General features: G+C 56.9%; 1 protein-coding gene across 1 annotated transcript; it reads left to right on the top strand.

Moving 5' to 3' along the window:
* Positions 1-9044: 9044 nt before the first annotated feature.
* On the top strand, positions 9045-9989 carry LOC112102478 (cyclin-dependent kinase 5 activator 1-like). Its single transcript, XM_024193804.2, has one exon. It carries the CDS (start codon positions 9045-9047, stop codon positions 9987-9989), a length of 945 nt encoding a protein of 314 aa, XP_024049572.1.
* The last annotated feature ends 10695 nt before the right edge of the window (positions 9990-20684 follow it).

Raw genomic sequence — 20684 nt, forward strand, 5'->3', positions numbered from 1 at the left:
GCCGCCGGAGCCCGCCCCCGCCGCCCAGCGCCGTGCCGCCGGAGCGCCCCCTCCCGCCGAGCCGCTCCCTGCCACCCCAAGATTGGCCGCCCCTTACCAGGTGCCGCCCCAAGCATGTGCTTGGTTGCCTGGTGCCTGGAGCCGGCCCTGACTAACAGCCCCTACCCTAGGCTATGAGCAGACACTGCCGGCTGTGCTTTGCCCTGGGGGGGTGGGGGTGAGTGTGTAGCAGAGAGGCACCAAGTTCAGGATGCCGTACCATGGGGCCCCAGCCAGCAGCATCACTGGGATGGCTGTGGGGGGTAGGCAGCAGCGTCTCTCTTGGCAGCAGCAGGAGTTATGGGGTGCCCCGTGACTTGGGTGTCTGCCCCCGCCATGACACTCTCTCCCTGCTGTGCTCGGCCCCCCCAGGCCTGGAAGCAGCAGCACGGAGCTCAGAGCTGAAGGAAGTGAGGGACAAAACGCTGCGATCGAGGGGGCACCGAGCCAGCCTCTGGACAGATTTGCACTAGAGGGGCCGGTCACTCCCGCTAGGTGTCCAGGGAGGGAGTGACCGGGGGGGGATTTATCAATCTCCCCCCCTTGAAAGGGGCACATGCTCCCTGGGAGACACTGGCTTCGTCCCCAGCCTGGGGAGTATCAACCACCCCAAATTCCTCTTTTCCCCTCGGCTCCTGGCTCCGATTGTTGCCCAAACGCCCACAAACAGGAAATCAAAATTTTCCAGGTGGGGGTTCCCACTCAGCCACAAAGCGCAGGGCTCCCCAGGCGGCCTCTTCCTTCCTCAGGGCTCCTAGGACCACCCGCTTCCTGCAGCCTCATGTCTCCCAGCTGCCTCCCCGGTCACGGCTGGACCAATGCCCTGGATCTCTGAGCTGTTCGCCTCCATCTTCTGGTGCTGCTGTCAGACTCGTGCAACCTCAGGGAGTGCCGCTGTGTCGGGGACCCAGCCCTTCATGTCTGCTTGGCTGTCACGTTCCCAGGGGCCAGGGCTGAACGGAGGGGCCCAAGGCAGGGACTCTGGGACCCCGACCCCCGATGTCACCAGGCAGCGTTGGTGTGGCCAGGTTGGTCCCAGGATATTAGACACATAAGGGGGGTGAGCTCCTAGCTGTTATTAGCCCAACGTCTGTTACTGATGTTGCCTCACCCACCAGGTGACCGTGTCACCTTCATGCCCCACCCTCTTTGCCAAAGCATTTGCCTATCCCCGAGGGGAGCTGGCAATGTGCTCAGTGAAAGATGCCGGAGGGTGAAGCAAAGAGCAGACCAGAGACTTGCCCATCAGCTGGGCCGATTCCGTACTTGTTATTAACCCAACTCCGAAGCGGAGATTTTCTCCAGGGATTCTACGCGATCCCTGCTTTGTCCCCGCGCTGCTCCCCCAGAACTGGCATTTCCCCCAGTCGGTGGCTGCCCCTTTTCCCCTCCCCAGGGATGTTTCTCCCCCCACAGCTGATCACTCCAGCCAGCCGGCCTGGTGCTCCAGCTGTGGCACCTCCCTGATGCACCAGGGTGCCCCAAGCGCGCACCCATCTGCATGCGGCCGTCTCTGCCTAGCACACGCACGTGGCCAGTCACACCGCGGGTGGGTGCCTCTGCTCTTCTATCTCCACGCACACGCACGGGAGGGAACAAAACACGTCCCACCACCCTTGAGAGGAGAGTGAGGAAGGGAGGTCCTCTCCTCAGGGCTTGTTTACACACAGGGAGGCAAAGCCGGTTCTCTCCTCTTGCCAGCCATCAGCTTCCAGTGAGCCGAGCCATGCCTAGGCCAGTCACCCCCGACCAGCTAACACGCGGGGGGGAAGGGACCAGACCCCGAGCTGCACAGTTTGGACCATGGTTCTCCAGGACTCGGATCCAGGCTTCTCTGTGCTGATGGGAGCTGGGAGGGTTCTGCAGCTCAGGACCGATCCATTCCCCAACCCAGCCAAACGCGGACCATTCTCAACCCTGACCCACCATGCAAACGGGGGGTAAGAAACCAGCCCGTTTCCATGTAGCACATGTACAGAGAAACCCTACAGCCAGGCAGAACTGCAGGGGCGGGGGCTTGGCTTGGACACTGCAGAGCATGAGGGAGGTTGGGTGACTGAGAAGAGAAGCATCATTAGCCTCTTTTTACAGATGGGGAAACGGAGGCAGAGAGCAGGGCTGTCACTTGCAGCAGGCCCAGGGCAGAGCAGGGCATAGAACCAGGTCTCCCAAGTCCCATGTCCGTGCTTTATCCACTAGGCCAAGTCCCCTCTGGTATTTCATGGATTTGTGACTGGCTCACTAGGCCCCCACGGTGAGCCTGGGTGCTGGGCCCTAGTATGTCACCACCGCTTGCCTTCCATTGGGTAATGAGCGTTCACTGCTAGAGGCAGCGTTATTGGTGCATGCCCCAGCCCTTGGGAATCGCAGGGCGAAGCCAAGGGCTCATTGTGTAGTGCCACCGGCTGGCTGGCTCTGACGAGGCCGAACCCGTCTGTCCATAAGTAGGAGAGTTACCCCCTGAAGTCAGTGCGAGTTAAAACTGCACCCTCCAGCCCGGGACTTCTTGTTCCAGCTGGAGCTGCGTGGGTCTGCATGTAGCATACCACCTGTGTAACATATGTGCGTATGCATGTGTGCGTCTACTGCTGCCCCCTGCTGGATGGGACCAGACCTGCTGCTCAAGTGCCGGTGATTATGTCCTCCTCTGGTGGCAGGCCTGAAAAGAGGATGCTAGCCCTGCTGATCAATGCAGAATGGGTTGCTGCATAGGGGCTCGATTGTCCATTCTGACACATCCGCATCCCGCCGTTGACTTCAGGGGAGTCCCAGTGGCAACCCTGGGGTCAGAGAATGAAGAATTAGCCCCCTCCACTTCTCCTCCTTGCACGGCTCTCACTAGACACCAGGTAACGCTCACCCCTAGCGCTTACCCCCTAGCGGGTCCATCCCCCCTTGGGGCTTGATTTTTGGGCTCCGTAAGAAGTTTATTCTGGTGTTTGTGCAGGCAGCTTCCCCATCTCGCCTTCATTTCCACAGACAAAGGCTGCCCCAGAATAGAAAGCCAGCAGCAGGCAGGAGCCTATTTTTACTGAGGTTGAGACAAAAATGTTAATTGCTTGTTTTTTTCCCCACGAGCCGCCCCCCCCCCCTTAACCCCTTCCCAGTGGCTTGTCCCTCCAGCCCTGAGTCTGACGGCCTCTGGAACTGACCAGTGACGTGTGCGTCCAGCACCGACAGACAGCAGCGGGTTAAAGGGCATTGTGTGGATGAATCAGCGGTGCCCACCTAGAGCTGCCTTGGCGAAGCACTCCTGCTTCGGCAGGCCTGACTCAGAGCTGACTGCCCTGACGCAGGGGACTGAAGTTCACTGGGCGCGAGGATCACGCGGCAGCATGGCGTGCACGGGGGTGTCCTGGGGCCACCCCTTCGGGGAGATCACGACCTTCCCCATTTCATGCAAACTGGGCCCAGGCTCCTGGCACGGTGCCGACGTGGTCCTCGACAGGGCACCCCTGCCGTGCACCAGTGGATGGGTGGGGCCCCTACCCGAGGGGGAGCTGCAGGGAGTAACCTGAGCGGAACGCCCTTTACTCAGCCTCATACTGGAGCTGAGCAGAGGCCCCAAACCTGGAGGCAGGGACAAGGCAGTTTCAGGCCACACCCCTTTGCTGGCATTCCATCCTTTGCCACCTTAACCCCGCCCACAGCCCACCTGGCTGCTCCTGCCCTAAGGACCAGCATCTTCCAGCATTAGCTTTCAGTGAGGGACCCCAACACTCCACAATGGGTCCCCTGCTCAGCGCCCCCACTAGGCAGTTTCCCCGGCTCCCTTCTTTTGGGGGTGGGGGCAGGGTGGGAAAGCGGCCCTGCGGGGATACTGGCTCCAAGGGGTGAGCCGCACTGCATCAGTTTGCTCAGAGTGCCACATAAGAACAGCCAGACTGGGTCAGACCAGTGATTTATCTAGCCCCAGTGCCCTGTCTCTGACAGTGGCCAGTGCCAGGTGCTTCAGAGGGAATGAACTGAACAGGGCAATTTATTGAGTGATCCATCCCGTCGTCCAGTCCCAGCTTCTAGCAGTCAGAGGTTTAGGGACACCCAGAGCATGGGGTTGTGTCTGTGACCATCTCAGCTAATAGCCATTGATGGACCTGTCCTCTGTGATCTTCTCTCATTCTTTTTTTAACCCTGTTGTAGTCTTGGCCTTCACAACATGCCCTGGCGATGAGTTCCACAGGCTGACTGTGCGTTGTGTGAAGAAATACTTCCTTTTGTTTGTTTTAAGCCTGCTGCCTATTCATTTCATTGGGTGGCCCCTAGTTCTTGTGTTATGTGAAGGGGTAAATAACACTTCCTTATTCACTGTCTCCACATCACTCATGATTTTATAGACCTCTATCATATCCCCGTCTCTTTTCTAAGCAGAACAGTCCCAGTCTTTTAAATCTTTCCTCACATGGAAGCTGTTCTATACCTTTAAGCATTTTTGCTGCCCTTCTCTGTACCTTTTCCAAATCCAATATATCATTTTTGAGATGGGGTGACCAGAACTGCATGCTGTATTCAAGATGTGGGCGTACCATGGATTTATATAGTGGCATTATGATATTTACTGTCTTATTATCTATCCCTTTCCTAATGGTTCCTAACATTCTGTTCGCTGTTTTGACTACCGGAGCACATTGAGTGGATGTTTTCAGAGAATTATCCACAATGACTCCAAGATCTCTTTCTTGAGTGGTAACAGCTAATTTAGACCCCATCGTTTTATATGTATAGTTGGGATTATGTTTTCCAATGTGCATTACTTTGCCTTTATCAACATTGATTTTCATCTGCCATTTTCTTGCCTAGACACCCAGTCGTTTGAGATCCTTTTCTGCCTCTCTGCAGCCTGCTTTGAACTTAACTATCTTGAATAATTTTAAGTCATCTGCAGATTTTGCCACCTCACTGTTTACCCCTTTTCCCAGATCATTTATGAATATGTTGCCCAGCGCTGGTCCCAGTACAGACCCCTGGGTGGCCCCCGCTATTTATCGCTCTCCACTGTGAAAACTGACCATTTATTCCTGCCCTTTGTTCCCTGACTTTTAACCAGTTACTGATCCAGGAGAGGACCTTCCCTCTTATTCGATGACTGTGTACTTTGCCTAAGAGCCTTCGGTGAGGGACTTGCCAAAGGGTTTCTGAAAGTTCAAGTACACTGTATCATCTGGATCACCCTTGTCCACATGTTTGTTGACACTCTAAAAACAATTCTAATAGATTTGTGAGGCTTGAGTTCCCTTTACAAAAGCTGTGTTGACTCTTCCCCAACAAATCGTGTTCATTTATGTGTCTGATAATTCTGTTCTTTACTATAGTTTCAATCAGTTTGCCTGGTACTAAAGTCAGGCATACCGGTCTATAATTGCCAGGATCGCCTCTAGAGCCTTTTTAAAAAAGCGGCATCACATTAGCTACCCTCCAGTCATCTGGTACAGAGTTAGTAGTTTGGCAATTTCACATTTGAATTCCTTCAGAACTCTTGGCTGATACCGACTGGTCCTGGGGACTTATTCCTGTTTAATTTCTCAATTTGTTCCAAAACCTCCTCTGTTGACACCTCAGTCTGAGACAATAATCAGATTTGTCACCTAAATAGAATGGCTCAAGTGTGGGAATCTCCCTCACATCCTCTGCCGTGAAGACAGATGCAAAGCCCTCCTGCCTGATTGAGAAGGGAGCTCACACACTGATCAGTGCTTGTGGGGGAGAGACTGAACTTCCCTTTGATGCTATTAACCATGGAGTGCAGTATGGCCCACTTCACAATTCAAATATCAGGAGTCAGACCCAGAACTCAGGAGCCTGGCCCCCAGAGGAGGAGAGCTGTTTAAAGATCACGGTGCTGTTTTTTGATCTCTTGATTTTGGAATTACCCAAACGCCATGTGCCACAGGGCTGCCAACACTCCCACATGTACAGAGAAGGGTGGTTCTGGCCCCACTCAGCGTTCTCTCTCTCAGGGAATGCCTGATATTGCAGAGTCCCCCCACATTCTAATTAATTTATTTGTGCCCCATCTGCCTACCCCACAGCCGATCAATTCATTATGCACCCCCGTGACAATGTGGGAATGTTCTTAATGTTTTCTCTGAATAGTGTGTATGCCTCAGTTTCCCCTGTGTGGTACTCAAGTATCTAGATGGTGGGATAAGGGTTTGTGATTGTTGCAGTGACCCCTAGAGGAGGCTGCAGAGAACCGCCAACACTCTGTAGCCTGGCACCTGATGGCCGGGCCCCCTTCTCTGCAAGAATCAGCCACGCTTATTCCACCACCTAGATACTTGAGTGATACGTAAGGGAAACTGAGGCACGCACAGTGTTCAGAGAAAACATTAAGAACATTCCCACTTCACCCCAAGCCCCGCACCAGTTCTACCCCACATCTGTGTCCCCCAGAGTCCTGCAACTAATTATGCATTCCCAGCCCCCACATCAATTCTGCCCTCCCACATTTGCCCTCTGCCCCCCTGTGTGCTCCTGCTCCTCCAGCAGCTCTCGGGGTTCTTCACTCCCCTCTCCCTTCCCAGGCCTGGCCTGGCAGGGATGGAGTGGGAGCGGGAGGGGGAGGAGCAGACAGACCATCTCTCACAGGATGGGCGGAGGGAGCAGAGTTGCCGTGAGCTTCTGGGCTCTTTCTGCTCCCTCTTCCCCTCCCCCAAAACTCCTTTTGGCTCCTGAGGGGAGGGGAAAGAGCTCTGCTTGCCTCCTGCAGCAGCCCTGATTGGTTGCTCTTCCCCTGGAGGTGGGGCGTTAGGGAAGGCAGCCAATCGGAGGGGCAACGGTTCCCACCAGGCTGGGCTGAAATAGCTGCGAGAGCTCACGCGGCGGCGAACGATGAAATCCCGAGAGTCGGCACCCGTGCAAACGAGGGGGCAACACGGCGTGGCCCAGCAGCCACATCCAGACCCGTGGGGAGCCCAGCTGCCTCCCGCTGCAGCTGGGGGTTTGAGACCAGCCTGGCTCTCGCGCTGGCCCACACCGGCAGTAGGAGTGACAGGTGCTAAGGAAGCAGCCGCTGGGGCTCATGACTCAGGGTGTCAGTTCACTGCAGGGGGGGCGTCCCACGGTGCACACGAGGCGGCCGATCCTCCGAACCTTGGGCACAGGCATGATCACCGGCCTAGCTTGCCCAATCTGCGATGGCAAATCCTCTGGCCTTTAACCCCCTTCCCCACCCCAACCACTTCCCAGGGGGCTGGATTAGCCCAGCCCAGGGAAAGCTGCATTCCTGCAAAACCTGGGGGGTGGGGGTGGGGAAATCCAGCCAAGCAGGGAAGGCAAAACAGCCACCTCTCCTGGGACGCTGGCAGTGCTGGTCCCCTCCCGCCCCAGAAAGGGGGGGGGGGCTGAGAGGACACAGAAGGGGCAGTGGCTCCACACTGGGCCCTGCCTGCTCGTTTGCACCCCTCACTCCTGGCCCGTTCCCGGCCTCACCCCCTCATGCCCCTGGAGGCCTGGTATCCCATTGCAGCCTGCAGGATCCCCCATTGAACAGGTGCCCGCAAATCCGGCAGAGTGTCAAACCCTGTGGAGAACACCTCCCCCATGACCCCCCCCCACTCCATTGCCACTTGCCCCCACCCCAGCCCCAGGTGTTCGCACCCTCCCCCCAGCCTCCTAGAGCCCTGATCCTACTAGCGCTTGGAGGTGCAGCCTGGGAAAGGGGGAGATTGTCCAGGGCTGCTGGCCAAGGGGGGGCCCTATTGGCGGGTACCCCAATTGCCCCTGCCGGAAGCCGTTCTACCCAGCCTGGATTCAGACCCCCCCGCCCTGCAATGCCCATCTCCTGGGGCGGGGGCTTTGGCGTGTCCAGGGGGAGAGGGCCCCTGTCTGTCTGCCCGGTAAAGTCTATTCCAGCGGCCCAGCCATAGGGGGAGCAAGAGCCCCACACAGCCCGGCTCCCCGCCTGCCCCACTGTGCTAAGATGCCTGCGGGGGGACGTGGCTGGTAAGGACCATCCCTCTGTCCCTCCTCCTGCGATTCCAGCGCTCCGGCGGCTCAGATGCTAGCAGGTCTCCGCAGGCAGCGCCGCGCCGGGCCCCGCAGAGAGCCGCGGCTGGGGACCGGGGGGCAGGACGAGGTTTGTGGCCGGACCCCCGGGAGAGCAGAGCGGGCTGGATTCACCCCGCCCCGGGATCGGGCTTTGCTGCAGCGCCGGGACGGGGGCCGAGGCTCCGGGCGGCCCAGTGACCCCCCCGGGCAGGAGATCCGCTAGCGCATCTTCCCTTGGCCGGCTCCCGAGCATCTCCCCGCAGGGGGACCGGGTCGCCGCCCGCCCCCCATCCGGCCACCTCCGCAGCGGGGGGCTCTGAGTGCGGGGCCCCGCCCGCAGCCTCTAGACCGGGGTGGGGGGCGCGGCTGCCGCCCAGGTAGCGCCATCGCCCGCCGCCGCCGCCTCGCCGGAGATCGCCGGCTCCAGCCCGGAGCGGAGCCCGGACCCGTCCTCGCAGCGCCGCACGGCGGCTCGTCCCAGCCCATGGCCCGGGGGCTGCAGCCCTGAGCCCTCCGGCCCAGGGGCTCGCCCGGCTCCCTGCCTTGGTCCCGGCGGCGGGACGCGAACCTGTGCCGGAGCCCGCCCCCCGCCAGCGGGCCTGGCCGGCGACTGGATTAGATGGAGCTCGGCGCGGCTGGCGGCAGCATCCTCCCGGGGGCTGGGTTCGAGCCTGCTGCTGAGTCGCCTGCCCGGGCTGGCCATGCAAGACTGAGCGTTAATCGCCTGCGCGGGAGCGCTCCGCAAGCCTGCTAATTAAGTACACGCGCGTGCCAGGCTGCTAATTGCAGGCACAGGACCGCCATGCAACGCTGCTAATTAACGGTGCGTCCACGACTGCCACATTGCTGGCCGCCCGCTGGCCTGCCAGGCTGCTGGGGAATGGCCTCCCTGCCAGACGGCGCATTCGTTGCAGACATGCAGGGTTGCTAATTAGCTGCACTTGCAGCCCCGTTGCTTTAACCGCCTGGCTGCGTCCTAGCCCCCCTGTTGGCTCATCCCTCTCCCTGCCTCCCTCAGCATGGGCACCGTGCTGTCCCTCTCCCCGGGCTCCCGGAAGGCCAGCCTGTACGAGGAGGGCTCCTCCGGCTCGCTGGCGCACTACCCGGGCGTGCCGAGCGCCAAGGGCAGCGGGCAGAAGGCGGACAAGAACCTCAAGCGCCACTCCATGTTCATCCCGGCCTTGACCTGGAAGCGGCTGGTGGCCTCCACCAAGAAGAAAGGCTCCCGGGGCGGGGGGAAGGGGCCTGCCCACAATAACAACAACAACCACCCCCACGCCAAGGACGTGGCCCTCCTCAACCACGAGAACGTCAAGAAGTCGCTGTCCTGCGCCAACCTCGCCAGCTACGATGGGGGCGGGCCGCCCTTGGCGCCGCTCAGCGCCAAGCGCATCTCCACCACCTCCGTCTCCTCCCTCAAGCCGGGCGCCTTCCTGGGCGGGGGCAGCTCGGCCTCCCCGCGGCGCGTGGTCGTCCAGGCCTCCACCAGCGAGCTGCTCAAGTGCCTGGGCGAATTCCTCTGCCGCCGGTGTTACCGCCTCAAGCACCTGTCGCCCACGGAGCCCATCCTGTGGCTGCGCAGCGTGGACCGCTCGCTGCTGCTGCAGGGCTGGCAGGACCAGGCCTTCATCACCCCGGTCAACGTGGTGTTCGTCTACCTGCTGTGCCGGGAGGTGATCGACGGGGATTCGGTCTCCAGCGAGCACAACCTGCAGGCGGCGCTGCTCACCTGCCTCTATCTGTCCTACTCCTACATGGGCAACGAGATCTCCTACCCGCTCAAGCCCTTCCTGGTGGAGGCGGCGAAGGACGCCTTCTGGGACCGGTGCCTTCGCATCATCAACGCCATGAGTGGCAAGATGCTCCGGATCAACGCCGACCCCCACTACTTCACCCAGGTCTTCGCCGACCTCAAAAACGAAGGCAGCACCCGCGAGGACTTTGCTCGCGTCCTGGACCGGTGACTGGCTCAGTGCACAAAGGACCAACTGCCCCCCCTCCCCCGGCAACCTCATGTGCAGCGCAGCCCTGGCCTTGCTGTGACCTTTAAAGACCAGCTCGCAGCGAGCCAGGGATTTTCCTCTGGCTCGCCTGGACCAGATTTCCCCCGAGCCAGGCCAGACTCATCCAAACACTTACAAGAAATCTGGCTTGGCTGCCCCTCCCCCCGCCCCATGAGCCAACAACAGGGGGTGTCTGTGTGCAGCGTGGGGGAGGCAGCCTTCAGCTCCGGTGTCTGTGTCAGAGACAGAAGAGGAGCAGCCAAAGGCCAATAGTTTGATTCCCTTTGAATAGGCCCATAAGTGCCTGTAGGTTCCCTCCTCCCCTCCTCACCCCCCAGTGCCATGTTCGTGGCTTGTTCATTTCTTCTTCTTTTGGGTCTGCTTGAGATGCATTCCAAAGCGATGGGAGAAATTCCAGGGAGGATCTAAAATATACACATGACGCCCGCTTTAGCTTCGGTCGGTGATGTATTTGTACAGGTGAATTCGTCCTTTCGAACTAGCCCTGCCTTGCTTAGAAAACCTCCCGCCCGCTCCTTGCCAGACACTGGGCCAGCCGGTGCATTGTACAGTCTGTTAGAGCCAGTCACGCCAGAGCCTTCCTTTCGGTACCTGTCTGAGCTCTGCAGCCGGGAAGCGGCGCTGGCTGGCGGCTCTGTCCGATGACTGGGACAAATAGCTGATGTCCCCTCCTAAGGAATCTCCAGGTGCGTGGGGGGCGTGGGGAAAGTGGGCCCAGGCTGTAGATGGAGGGTACTGGTATCATGATTGGCCTCTGCATGCTTTGATTGGCCTGGGCGTGGCCTTGACAACTAGGGTGACCAGATAGCAAGGGTGAAAAATCGGGACGGGGTGGGGGGTAATAGGAACCTATGTAAGAAACAGCCCCAAATATCGGGACTGTCCCTATAAAATCGGGACATCTGGTCACCCTATTGGCAACTGATGAGCCAGGGCTAGAAGCATTTGAACAGGCAGTGGCTGCCCCGTCTTTTGAAGCAGCCAGGTCCCCGAGGTGTTGTGTGGTGTAAGCAGGGGATGGAGGAGTTGAGAGATGGCTGGCTGGGGGTGGGGAGTGAGGGGCAGGGCTGGCTGGCTGGGGGGACGGGGCAGGGCTGACCAGCAGAGGTGCTGCAAGCCTGCGCACTACTGGTTTCGTTTGTGAGTTTCCTGCCCCCGTCCCCTGGCAGGTCCCCTCAGGGTGCGAGTGATCCCATGATCCCTTTACTCCCTGATCCCCACCTGGGTCCCCGTGAATCTTGCTCCCCCGGTGTTACATTGACTAAATCTCATTTGAAAAGTCTCCTGTACCCCACCAAGCGTGTGGGGTGGGTTCGGCACCTGGCGTCTCTCTCTGCTTGCCTGTCCCATTGCTAGTCTGGCTGCAGGATTGGGGGATGTGCTAACCCCCCCCCTTGCTGTCTGGGGCTGCTCCAGCCTTGGGCCCAGCCTCCCTTCTTTGTCCCCAACCTGGCTAATTCAGCCCTACCTGGCAGGGCCCTGCCGCGTGCCCACTCTGAAGAGGGTTTGCAGATAGGATCTAGAGAGGGGGTGCGCAGGATCTGCCGCAGGGATGGTGCTGGGGGGTAGAATGGCTGGAGGAGTGAGGGCTCCGGGCTGTTCCAGAGGAGAGTGTCCCCGTAAGCAGGGGGGTGTAACCGAAATGGACTGCGGGGGATGGGGTGTGTGGATATCGGAGACACTCTTCCTGCAAGGCACGGTGGATTGTGGGTCACCATTACGAATTCACACTTCGCATGCTCTACCAGCACTCATGACTCTTCCCAGCCCCCCCACCCCCGCCCCCGGGGAGGTAGGGCAGTATTACCACCCCACTTTATAGATTGGGAAACTGAGGCACAGAGCCAGCAAGTCGCTTGCCTGAGGCCACAGAGGGAATTACTGTCAGAACGGGAAGGCTTTTCATCCTGCAGGCAGAGCACTGACCTACAGCCCTGGCTGCAGGGAAACCTGAGGCTAGGCGCTCAGATACTGCAGTGACCGGGCAGCCGCATACGTATCTAGCTCGGAGGCCTGGGTCACTTGGAGCTGGACTGGAGTGCAGGGGACAAATCCTGCATGGCAGGGTGCAGGCTGGGAGGTCTGAGAGGTCTCCATCTCCAGCACCTGGGCTTGCAGCTTTACCTGCCCTCGGCTCGGCTCCTATTGACGCCTGAAGCCAAGAGAGATCTTCCCAAGGGACGAGCCTTCGCGCCTCTCCTCCACGAGCGGGTGGTTGGGAGGGCGCGGAGCTGCTGCCAGGCTGGAGGCCGTGCCCAGGTCACAGAACGAGGTAGCTGACAAACGCATGCAGAGCGATGGGCAGGGAAACCCCGGGGAGGCTACCAGACCCCGCGCATCAGGATTTCCTGGGGAGGCGCTGCCCTGCTGGTGGGTGGGGAGGCCGTGCTGCCCTCTCGCGGGAGCTCGGGGTGCTGCAGGAGTGCACCGGTGGCCTTTGCCATGGTGTATCAGTGCTCGGTGCGGTGCCGATTGGTTAATTGACTCTGTACCACGGTAGCTACAGCCGCAGTCAGGTTTTATAACCAGCCTGCTCGGGGACTTCTTGGGCGTAGCGATAAGCCGGTGGGTAGACTGCACTACTATGGCTCATCAGAAACGTTTCCTGGGTGCCCTGCGCTAGGCCTGACCAGGGCTCAGCTGCTCACAGCCAGGTTAGCTCTGAGGCCCTTAACAACGTCCCCAAGGCAGAGTTCCTAAAAGCCCCGACTCCCGGGAGGTCTGCTCCCAGGATCTGGTCCTTACAGGAGACAGGAAGCCAGTCGTGGACTCTTTCTCGCTCCCCCTTAAAGGGGCCCTGCAAAGAAATGGGGCTTGTGCCTTTTGCTGTTCCCTTTATGATGGATAAATGAGGGCTGAGACCTTGGACCCATAAAAAGGGGTTGGTTTTGACCTGAGCTAGTCAGGACGTGTCTCTATGGCAGCTTCAGCCCTAACAAAACGAGCTCCAGCCGTGTGGGGAAGGGCCTGTTTTCAACGCTTCCGGTTGTGTTGACAGCTGTTAACGCCAATGCCCAATGAACCCCTGGGAGAAAGGCCATCTTTGTTAAAGAGTCAAGGTGGCAGCCAGGGACTCCTCCGGCAAACCCCAGGGGGCTCCAGACCTGACTCCTTGCAATTTGTACCGGGACAAAAATCAGATTCAAAATATCCCCCAAGCTCAGGCTTCTCTTTGTGCATCAACACAGCCGAGCAAGGGCACAATCCCAGACAAGTCACGGTCAGGTCAAAGACCCGCTTCACAGCAATGAGGAGGTTCCCAAGCGCCCGGGCGGCATTCCCGGGCCCTGCACCTCTCCGGGGCGCTTGGCGGCTTTGCTTGTGTGCATAGATACATTATTTATAGGCCGGGTATATAAAGTCACTTTATATACACACCCAGCCCTACTGTATCATAGCTATATGTATATTTTTCTATGAGAGAGTATCAGTAACTAACATGGGGATGGGCCCAAATGCCTTGTTGCTTTTTCTAATTAAAAGATCAACTCCACGACTCCAGAAGCTTAGGTCATGTCACCCAGCCCCGCCCCAAGTGACCCTAAAATCGGGATCGTCGGCGAAATCCACGCCAGTTGCTGCTAAACCAGCATCCACCGCCATCCTTCCCTCCCTCCCCGACGTCCCCTGGCCCCCGGTGGATATGCTGTTGTGTAAATAGCCCTGTGTAAAGCGTCGCGAGCGGGTACGTAACGATTGTGCATGTAAAGATGATTTATTTAATTTGTCGCTATCTTTCTCTTTCCATTTGTGGAGCTGTTTTTCAGCAGTGAGTTTCTTATTTAAAACTGGGAGTGGGGGGATCCCCCCCAGCCAAACACGCCGCTCTGGATTTTCTTCCAGAAGGGGAGGACATTAAAGCGCATTCCTCAGATCAGGATTGATGCATTTTCACTGGAACTGGACTCTGCTTATTTTTAATATTTGTTGCATTTCTTCTTTGGAACCACTATTTATTTGGGTGGAGCTGTCCAGCCTCCTCCTTCCCTCCCCCGCCCCCAAAGACACCCATGAGCTGAGGGGCTTTGGGGGGTGATTCCAGACACAAACTTGTCCCTTGGTCCCGGTACCAGGGCGTGGCCAGTGTTGCTACAAAGGCCAAAGAACCATGAGACTGCAGTGGGAGGTTCCACCTGGCAATCTGGCGATGCTCCCAACAGACATAGGGGCCTTTGCTTTCACGCCCCTCCCAGTGCGGAATGAAGATGACAGTCGATATTTAAAGCAAAAACTCTTCCCTTCCCCTCAACCCCCTGGAGGTGTTTGAAATCTGTTTGTAATATTTACTATCTCAGACTTGCCTACATGTCCGATTTCTAAATGTGTCATTGCTGGGAGCGAGCCGCCCCCCCAGGTGCTCCAGGGACGGAGCCTTGTCACAGGGGGCCGGGAGCAGTGGGCTCAAGTATTTTCTGCTGATGACCGTGGCACTTTATGCAAAATAAAATGGGGGTAAAACAATCCGAAATACAAAGTCTTCTGCTTAATGAAACAAGAGTGAGCGCCTGGGCTAGCTGGGGACGACGCACGCAGGCCGGACTTTCACAATGGGGGACGCCATCCTGGGAAGCAGCGACTCTGAAAAAGATTTGGGGGGGAGAGTGGATAATGAGCTGAACATGAGCTCCCCATGTGATGCTGTGGCCAAAACAGCTAATGTGATCCTGAGATGCCTAACCAGGGGAATCTCGAATAGGAGCAGAGAGGTTATTGCACGGGCGTATTTGGCACTGGTGTGACCGCTGCTGGAATACAGTTCTGGTGCCCACAACTCCAGAAGGGGGCTGAGAAACGGGAGAGGGGTCAGAGAAGAGCCATGAGAATGACTAAAGGGTTAGAAAACCTGTCTGCGCGAGAGAGAGACTCAAGGAGCTCAATCTATTTCGTTTAACAGAGAGGGTTAAGGGGTGACTTGATCGCAGTCTATAAGTATCTACATGGGGAACAAACATGTAATAATGGGCTCTTCAATCTAGCAGAGAAAGGTCTATCCCAATCCAATGGCTAGAAGTTGAAGCTAGACAAATGTACATTTTTAACAGAGTAATTAATCATTGGAGCAATTTACCAAGGGGCGGGGTGGATTCTGCATCCCTGCCCATTTTAAAATCAAGATGGGATGTTTTCTAAAGGCTCTGCTCTAGGAATGATTGTGGGGCAGTCTCTGGTCTGGGCTAGCCGGGAGGTCAGACCAGATGATCACAATGGTCCCTTCTGGCCTTGGGATCGACGAGACAGGGACGGGCACTATAAAAATGCACCGATAGCAATGTAGGCCTGGCTACTCCATTCTGCCGAGGGTATCGCATTTCTGCCATAGCATCTCACATTCAGTGTATGGACCAGCTTCCTTTCCCTGCCCCACATGCCGCTTTATACCTGCCCCCGCCCCCCGGCCTGCCAGTGGAGTGCAGGGATCAGGATGCACTCATGCCATGTATTGGAATGAGAAAGGTGGGATTTACCCACATACAGTGGTGGGGAGTTTAAGAGGTGGGTAAATCTCTCCCCGTACACTCACATCTATAGAAGTAAATACAGTCTCTGTGACCAAAATCCATCCAATGGGATAGACCCGCGGTTTTAACCTTTCTTCATTGGCAGGCCCCTAAAAAATGTCAAATGGTGGTGAAGACCCCTTTGGAAGTCTTAGATATAGTCCACAGACCACTGGTTGAAAACCACTAGGATAGACTATGCGAGCTGCTCTACACACTGATTCAGCTGCTGGAATACGGTGTCCAGTTCCGGTGCCCACAGTTCAAGAAGGATGCTGATAAATTGGCGGGGGTTCAGGGAAGAGCTCCAAGAATGATTAATGCATTGTAGATCATGCCTCGTAATAGACTTAGACTTTAAGGTCAGAAGGGACCATTATGATCATCTAGTCTGACCTCCTGCACAACGCAGGCCACAGAATCTCACCCACCCACTCCTGTAACCCCTAACCTATATCTGAGCCACTGAAGTCCTCAAATCATGGTTTAAAGACTTCAGAGTGCAGAGAATCCTCCAGCAAGTGACTGTGCCCCACGCTACAGAGGAAGGCAAAAAAAACCTCAGAGCCTCTGCCAATCTGCCCTGGGGGAAAATTCCTTCCCGACCCCAAATACGGCGATCAGCTAAACCCTGAGCATGTGGGCAAGACTCACCAGCCAGCACCCAGGAAAGAATTCTCTGTAGTAACTCAGATCCCTCCCCAGCTAACATCCCATCACAGGCCAAATTATAGGTGCTTAATCCATTTAGCTTAACAAAGAGACGATTAAGGGGTGACTTGATTTCAGTCTATAAGTACCTTCATGGGGAACTAATATTTGCTAATGGGCTCTTCAGTCTAGCAGACAAATGTCTAACGAGCTCTAATAGCCGGACGTTGGAGCTAGGCCAATTCAGACTGGAAACAAGGTGTGAATTTTTAACAGTGAGGGGAATGACCCAACTTACCAAGGGGCGTGCGCTGGAGTCTCATCACTGGCAATTTTAAAACCAAGCCTGGATGTTTTTGTAGGAGCTCTGCTCTGGTTCAAACAGGAATTATTTCAGGGGAGGTCTATGGCTTGGGCTATGCAGGAGAGCAGACTAGCTGATCACAGTGGTCCCTGCTGGCCTCGGACTCTATGAGTCTTACGTAGGGGCCTAACTTGAAGTCAAAGGGAGCAGTGAGTTGATTGGAGGTAGGTGGGCACTGGGGCTCCTTAGAGGTTTTTAAGGCCCAGCTTGACAAAGCCCTGGCTGGGATGATTTTTAGTTGGGGATTGGTCCTGCTTTGAGCAGGGGGTTGGACTAGATGACCTCCTGAGGCCTCTTCCAACCCTAATCTTCTATGTTTCTATGAATGTCTGTTTCCCATTGCTGAGTAATTTCTATGAAAGAGAAATTGTCCACTAGTTGAGGCCATAATGCTGATTTGCCTAAAAGGGGGACGGGTTGACTGAATAGGAAAAGAGTTTTTTTAATGACATTTAGAAACTAAATATCACTGCAAAATAAATGAAGTGGGGGTGGAGGTGGCCAATATGTAGCCATTCCCCAGCCTGGTTGCAAATCCAAACACAGCAATTCCGGGCTAACGTGGACAGTGAAACTAACTAGAAACACCACAGGAAACTAACTAGCCCAGCTTTGCTGTCCTGGTGCAGTGCAATGCAAAACCATGAACATCCGCCGTAGGGACAGGCCCCTTAGAGGTGGCATTTTCCAAAGCACTCAGCATTGGCCTTTGAAAATCCCGCCCTGTAAGGGTTCCACACAGGAACACACCGAGCAGTTTTCCATTCGATTCCATCTTGTATGTGTCTTTTTGCTCTTCCTGCAAAAGGGACAAAAACGTGCTTGTTTTCCCAAGCGAGGTGTAAGCAGCACTACGGTGTGGACAGAGAAGCCCCTCCGTGTTTAAGGTTACAAACAGGACCCCGTTTGAAGGCTGATTTCTGCAGCATCTTCCCCTTGAAAATATATTTTAAAAAAAATCTCATCTGCCTTTTACATGTTTAGAGTCAAGCGATGTCCTAGAAAGAGGAAGGGTGATCCTGTGGTTAGGACACTAGCCTAGAACATGGAAGGCCTGGGTTTGAGTCTCTGCTCTGCCACAGACTTCTTGTGTGACCTTGGGCAAGTCCCTTAGACTCTCAGTTGCCCAGCTGTACAATGGGGATCACAGCACTGCCCTGCCTCCCAGGAGTGGTGTGAGGCTCAGATCCCATGGTAATGGGGACCACATAAGTACCGCAGATAGAAGTCTCGGTGGGAATTTGTTCAGAAAACTTTGAATAAACATGCTTTGAGACTGAAAACGCATCCTTCTTGAAACTTTGGTGCCATGTCCTCCTCGCCCCTGCAGTATTCCTCCCCCGACTCAAAAGCAAAGTAGATTTTAAACCCTGACTCATGCAACGGGCGGTTTTCAAGGCCAGGAATAGCGCTGTGACGCTGGGTCCCTGAAGCAGGCTGCGGAAGGCACAGGCCGCTGGGTAGTACTGCCAGAGGACAGACGACATTTGGTGTGATTCCATTTGAGCTGGGAGAACCCCGGGGAGCAAGGGACGTCATCCTCACATCAGATAGGCACAGAATGATTGCCTTCATCATTCCTTTTTCTCCTCCAGCCACTCTCCAGCCCCCAAACCCAAAGCTCCAGCCCCCGGCCCCTCCCAGCACACCCAGGCCCTGCGTTGCTTCCGATCTTCAGAGGCACTTAGGGGGTCAGCGGATCTCATCCAGCTCATGGGCCAAACTCCCTATAGGCTACAGCAGCTGGGAAAGAGCCCGGACCCCAGACTGCTCGCGTCCCGTTGGAGGAGGGGAAGGCTGTGCCGCCTCTAGAAGGAGGCAAAACCATGGCCCGGGTCAGCTCACGAGGGTTTGGGGGCACAGCTGCCTGAGGGTGAAACCGTTTGTCACACACACTGCTATGCCCAGAAGCCTTTATGTGCTGTGAAGAATCCCACCCATGGGGAAACGGAGCCAGCAAGCGAGCAGAGCAAAGCGTTCGAATGTTTCGGGGGGAAACGGCAGATTTCTGGTGTCTCAAGCCGGGGACTGAGCTCCCGCATTTCAGGATGGCTATGACAGTGGAGTCAATGTGAACGCGGGGGGGGGGGGGGCAGCATTTCTGAAATCAGGCCACTCCTTTAGGTGCCTATGCATGGACCCTAAGGCCAGAAACTCTTGGCCTAAGTGTTTTGCCCCTGGCATGGCCAGGACAAGCGCCCGGCTCTTCAGCCTCCTAGCCATGTTCCTTAGGCACAAGGGCGCCCTGCCTGCCCCTTCTCCGGAGCAGACGCCGACAGCCTGGGCTTCCTGCTGGCTTGATGATTAGAGCCCAGTGATCCCAAGACACTCCGAACGCGTTCCCGGCTCGCCTTGCTTTTCTGAATCTCTTCTTCCTCTTTCGAGCACCACCCTCCCACCGCCGGGAGTGTGTGTGTGTGTGTGTGTGGGCTGGAACAAAGCAGCCTCCCTGGATGGACTGGGATTCGTTTACTGCTGCTTGCCCCCGAGTGCTGGGATCCCTTTGGGGGTTGCACAGCAATCGGGTCATGGCATCCAGCGAGAGCGCAGGAGATCTGCGTGTCTAAACACTGCCCAGGACGTGACCTCGGCATCCTCCCATGGGACGGACGGAAGCGCGCAGAGGGCCGGATCCTTTGGGATGAAGGGACACTCTAGTCCAGCTGGGATCTGATCCTTCCCCATGCGGCACAGTCCATGTTATTATCCCGGACCCATCCCGACAGGTGGGAATCTAGGCAAAGCCTTAAACCTCTTCTGCAAACGCAGCTCCGTGGTGCCAGGGGTAACTTATTACAGTTAATGATTTGCATGATGGTTTTCCTCCCTCATCCGCTCGCTCAGGGCTCGGCTGGCTGGGTCTTGCTCACATGCTGTCAGGAAGAAGGTCCCGCAGCTGCACCTGCTCAGGACCCTCAACAGGTGAACAAACAGCAGGGTGGCCTGACGGCCCCACCCTGCCTGACCTGCTGAGGAAGCCAGCGGTGCAGTTCTTAAGCCCAGCCCCAGCGCCAGCTCGCTGGCTGCGCCACGCACACACCCGTCGAGTCTCTGCTTCCCTGGGCTCGTTTCTCTCCAAGCCCTGCTCCTGCTTTGCTCCTCCACAGCTCCAGGCTAGCCCCTGCCCTGCCCCCAGCCTTGTTCAAGTCCTGTCCCTGCCTTGCTCCTGACTCAGAACTAGCCCTGTTCCTGCCTGCCCTGACTCCGTCCTGGCTGATTCCTGGCTCCGACTCTGTCTCACCCCTTGACTCTGATCACTAGGCCTCATGACCTGGTCCCCAGCAAGCTACTGCTGCTCCTGGGCTTAAGAACTGGATTGCTGGCTTCCTCCGCTGCTCAGGCCGCCTCGCTGGCTCATAAAGCCGTCTGCCGGACTGAGCGGGCGCAGCTGCAGGGCTGTACTCCTGACATAAGAACATAAGAACGGCCACACTGGGTCAGGCCAAAGGTCCATCTAGCCCAGTATCCTGTCTACCGACAGTGGCCAATGCCGGGTGCCCCAGAGAGAATGAACAGAACAGGGAATCACCAAGTGATCCATCCCCCATCGCCCATTCCCAACTTCTGACACGCGCTCAGGGTCAAACCAACCGCCCTATGTGGGGGTCGGGAAGGAATTTCCCCCTAGGTCAGTCGAGCAGTGACCTGGGGGGGTTTCACCTTCCTCTGCAGCGTGGGGTGCGGGTCACTCCCCAGGATTATCGGGTTTAGTGTGGGGGTGCTGGGGGGTGTTGGTGGCCTGTGATGTACAGGGGGGCAGACTAGATGCTCTGCTGAGCCCTTCTGGCCTTGAACTCTGGCCCTCTGGGATCACCTACAGGCACCAACTGAGAGCAGGGCCCCACTGCGCTAGGTGCTGCCCATCCACATGGGGCCTGTCTCCCCACTGGGCAGAGGTGCCACTTCCAGCGTGAGCAGACATCCCCGTGATAGCACTGACCAAGCTCGCGTTCAAAGTACAGCAGCATAGCTGCAGCTGGGGGAGGGGCTAGCTGCCCCGCCTACAATCCCATCCGAGATGCGAGGCAGGTCCCTGGGGCGCCCAGCCCCTTCCCCACTCCTGCAGCTGCAGCGACGTGGCTACTTTCAGCACACTAGCTGGATTGGAGCTAACACAGGTCT

This window comes from Terrapene carolina, unplaced genomic scaffold (genome assembly GCF_002925995.2).
Source record: "Terrapene carolina triunguis isolate 2854851 unplaced genomic scaffold, T_m_triunguis-2.0 Scaffold111, whole genome shotgun sequence".
NCBI classification, from domain to species: domain Eukaryota; kingdom Metazoa; phylum Chordata; order Testudines; family Emydidae; genus Terrapene; species Terrapene triunguis.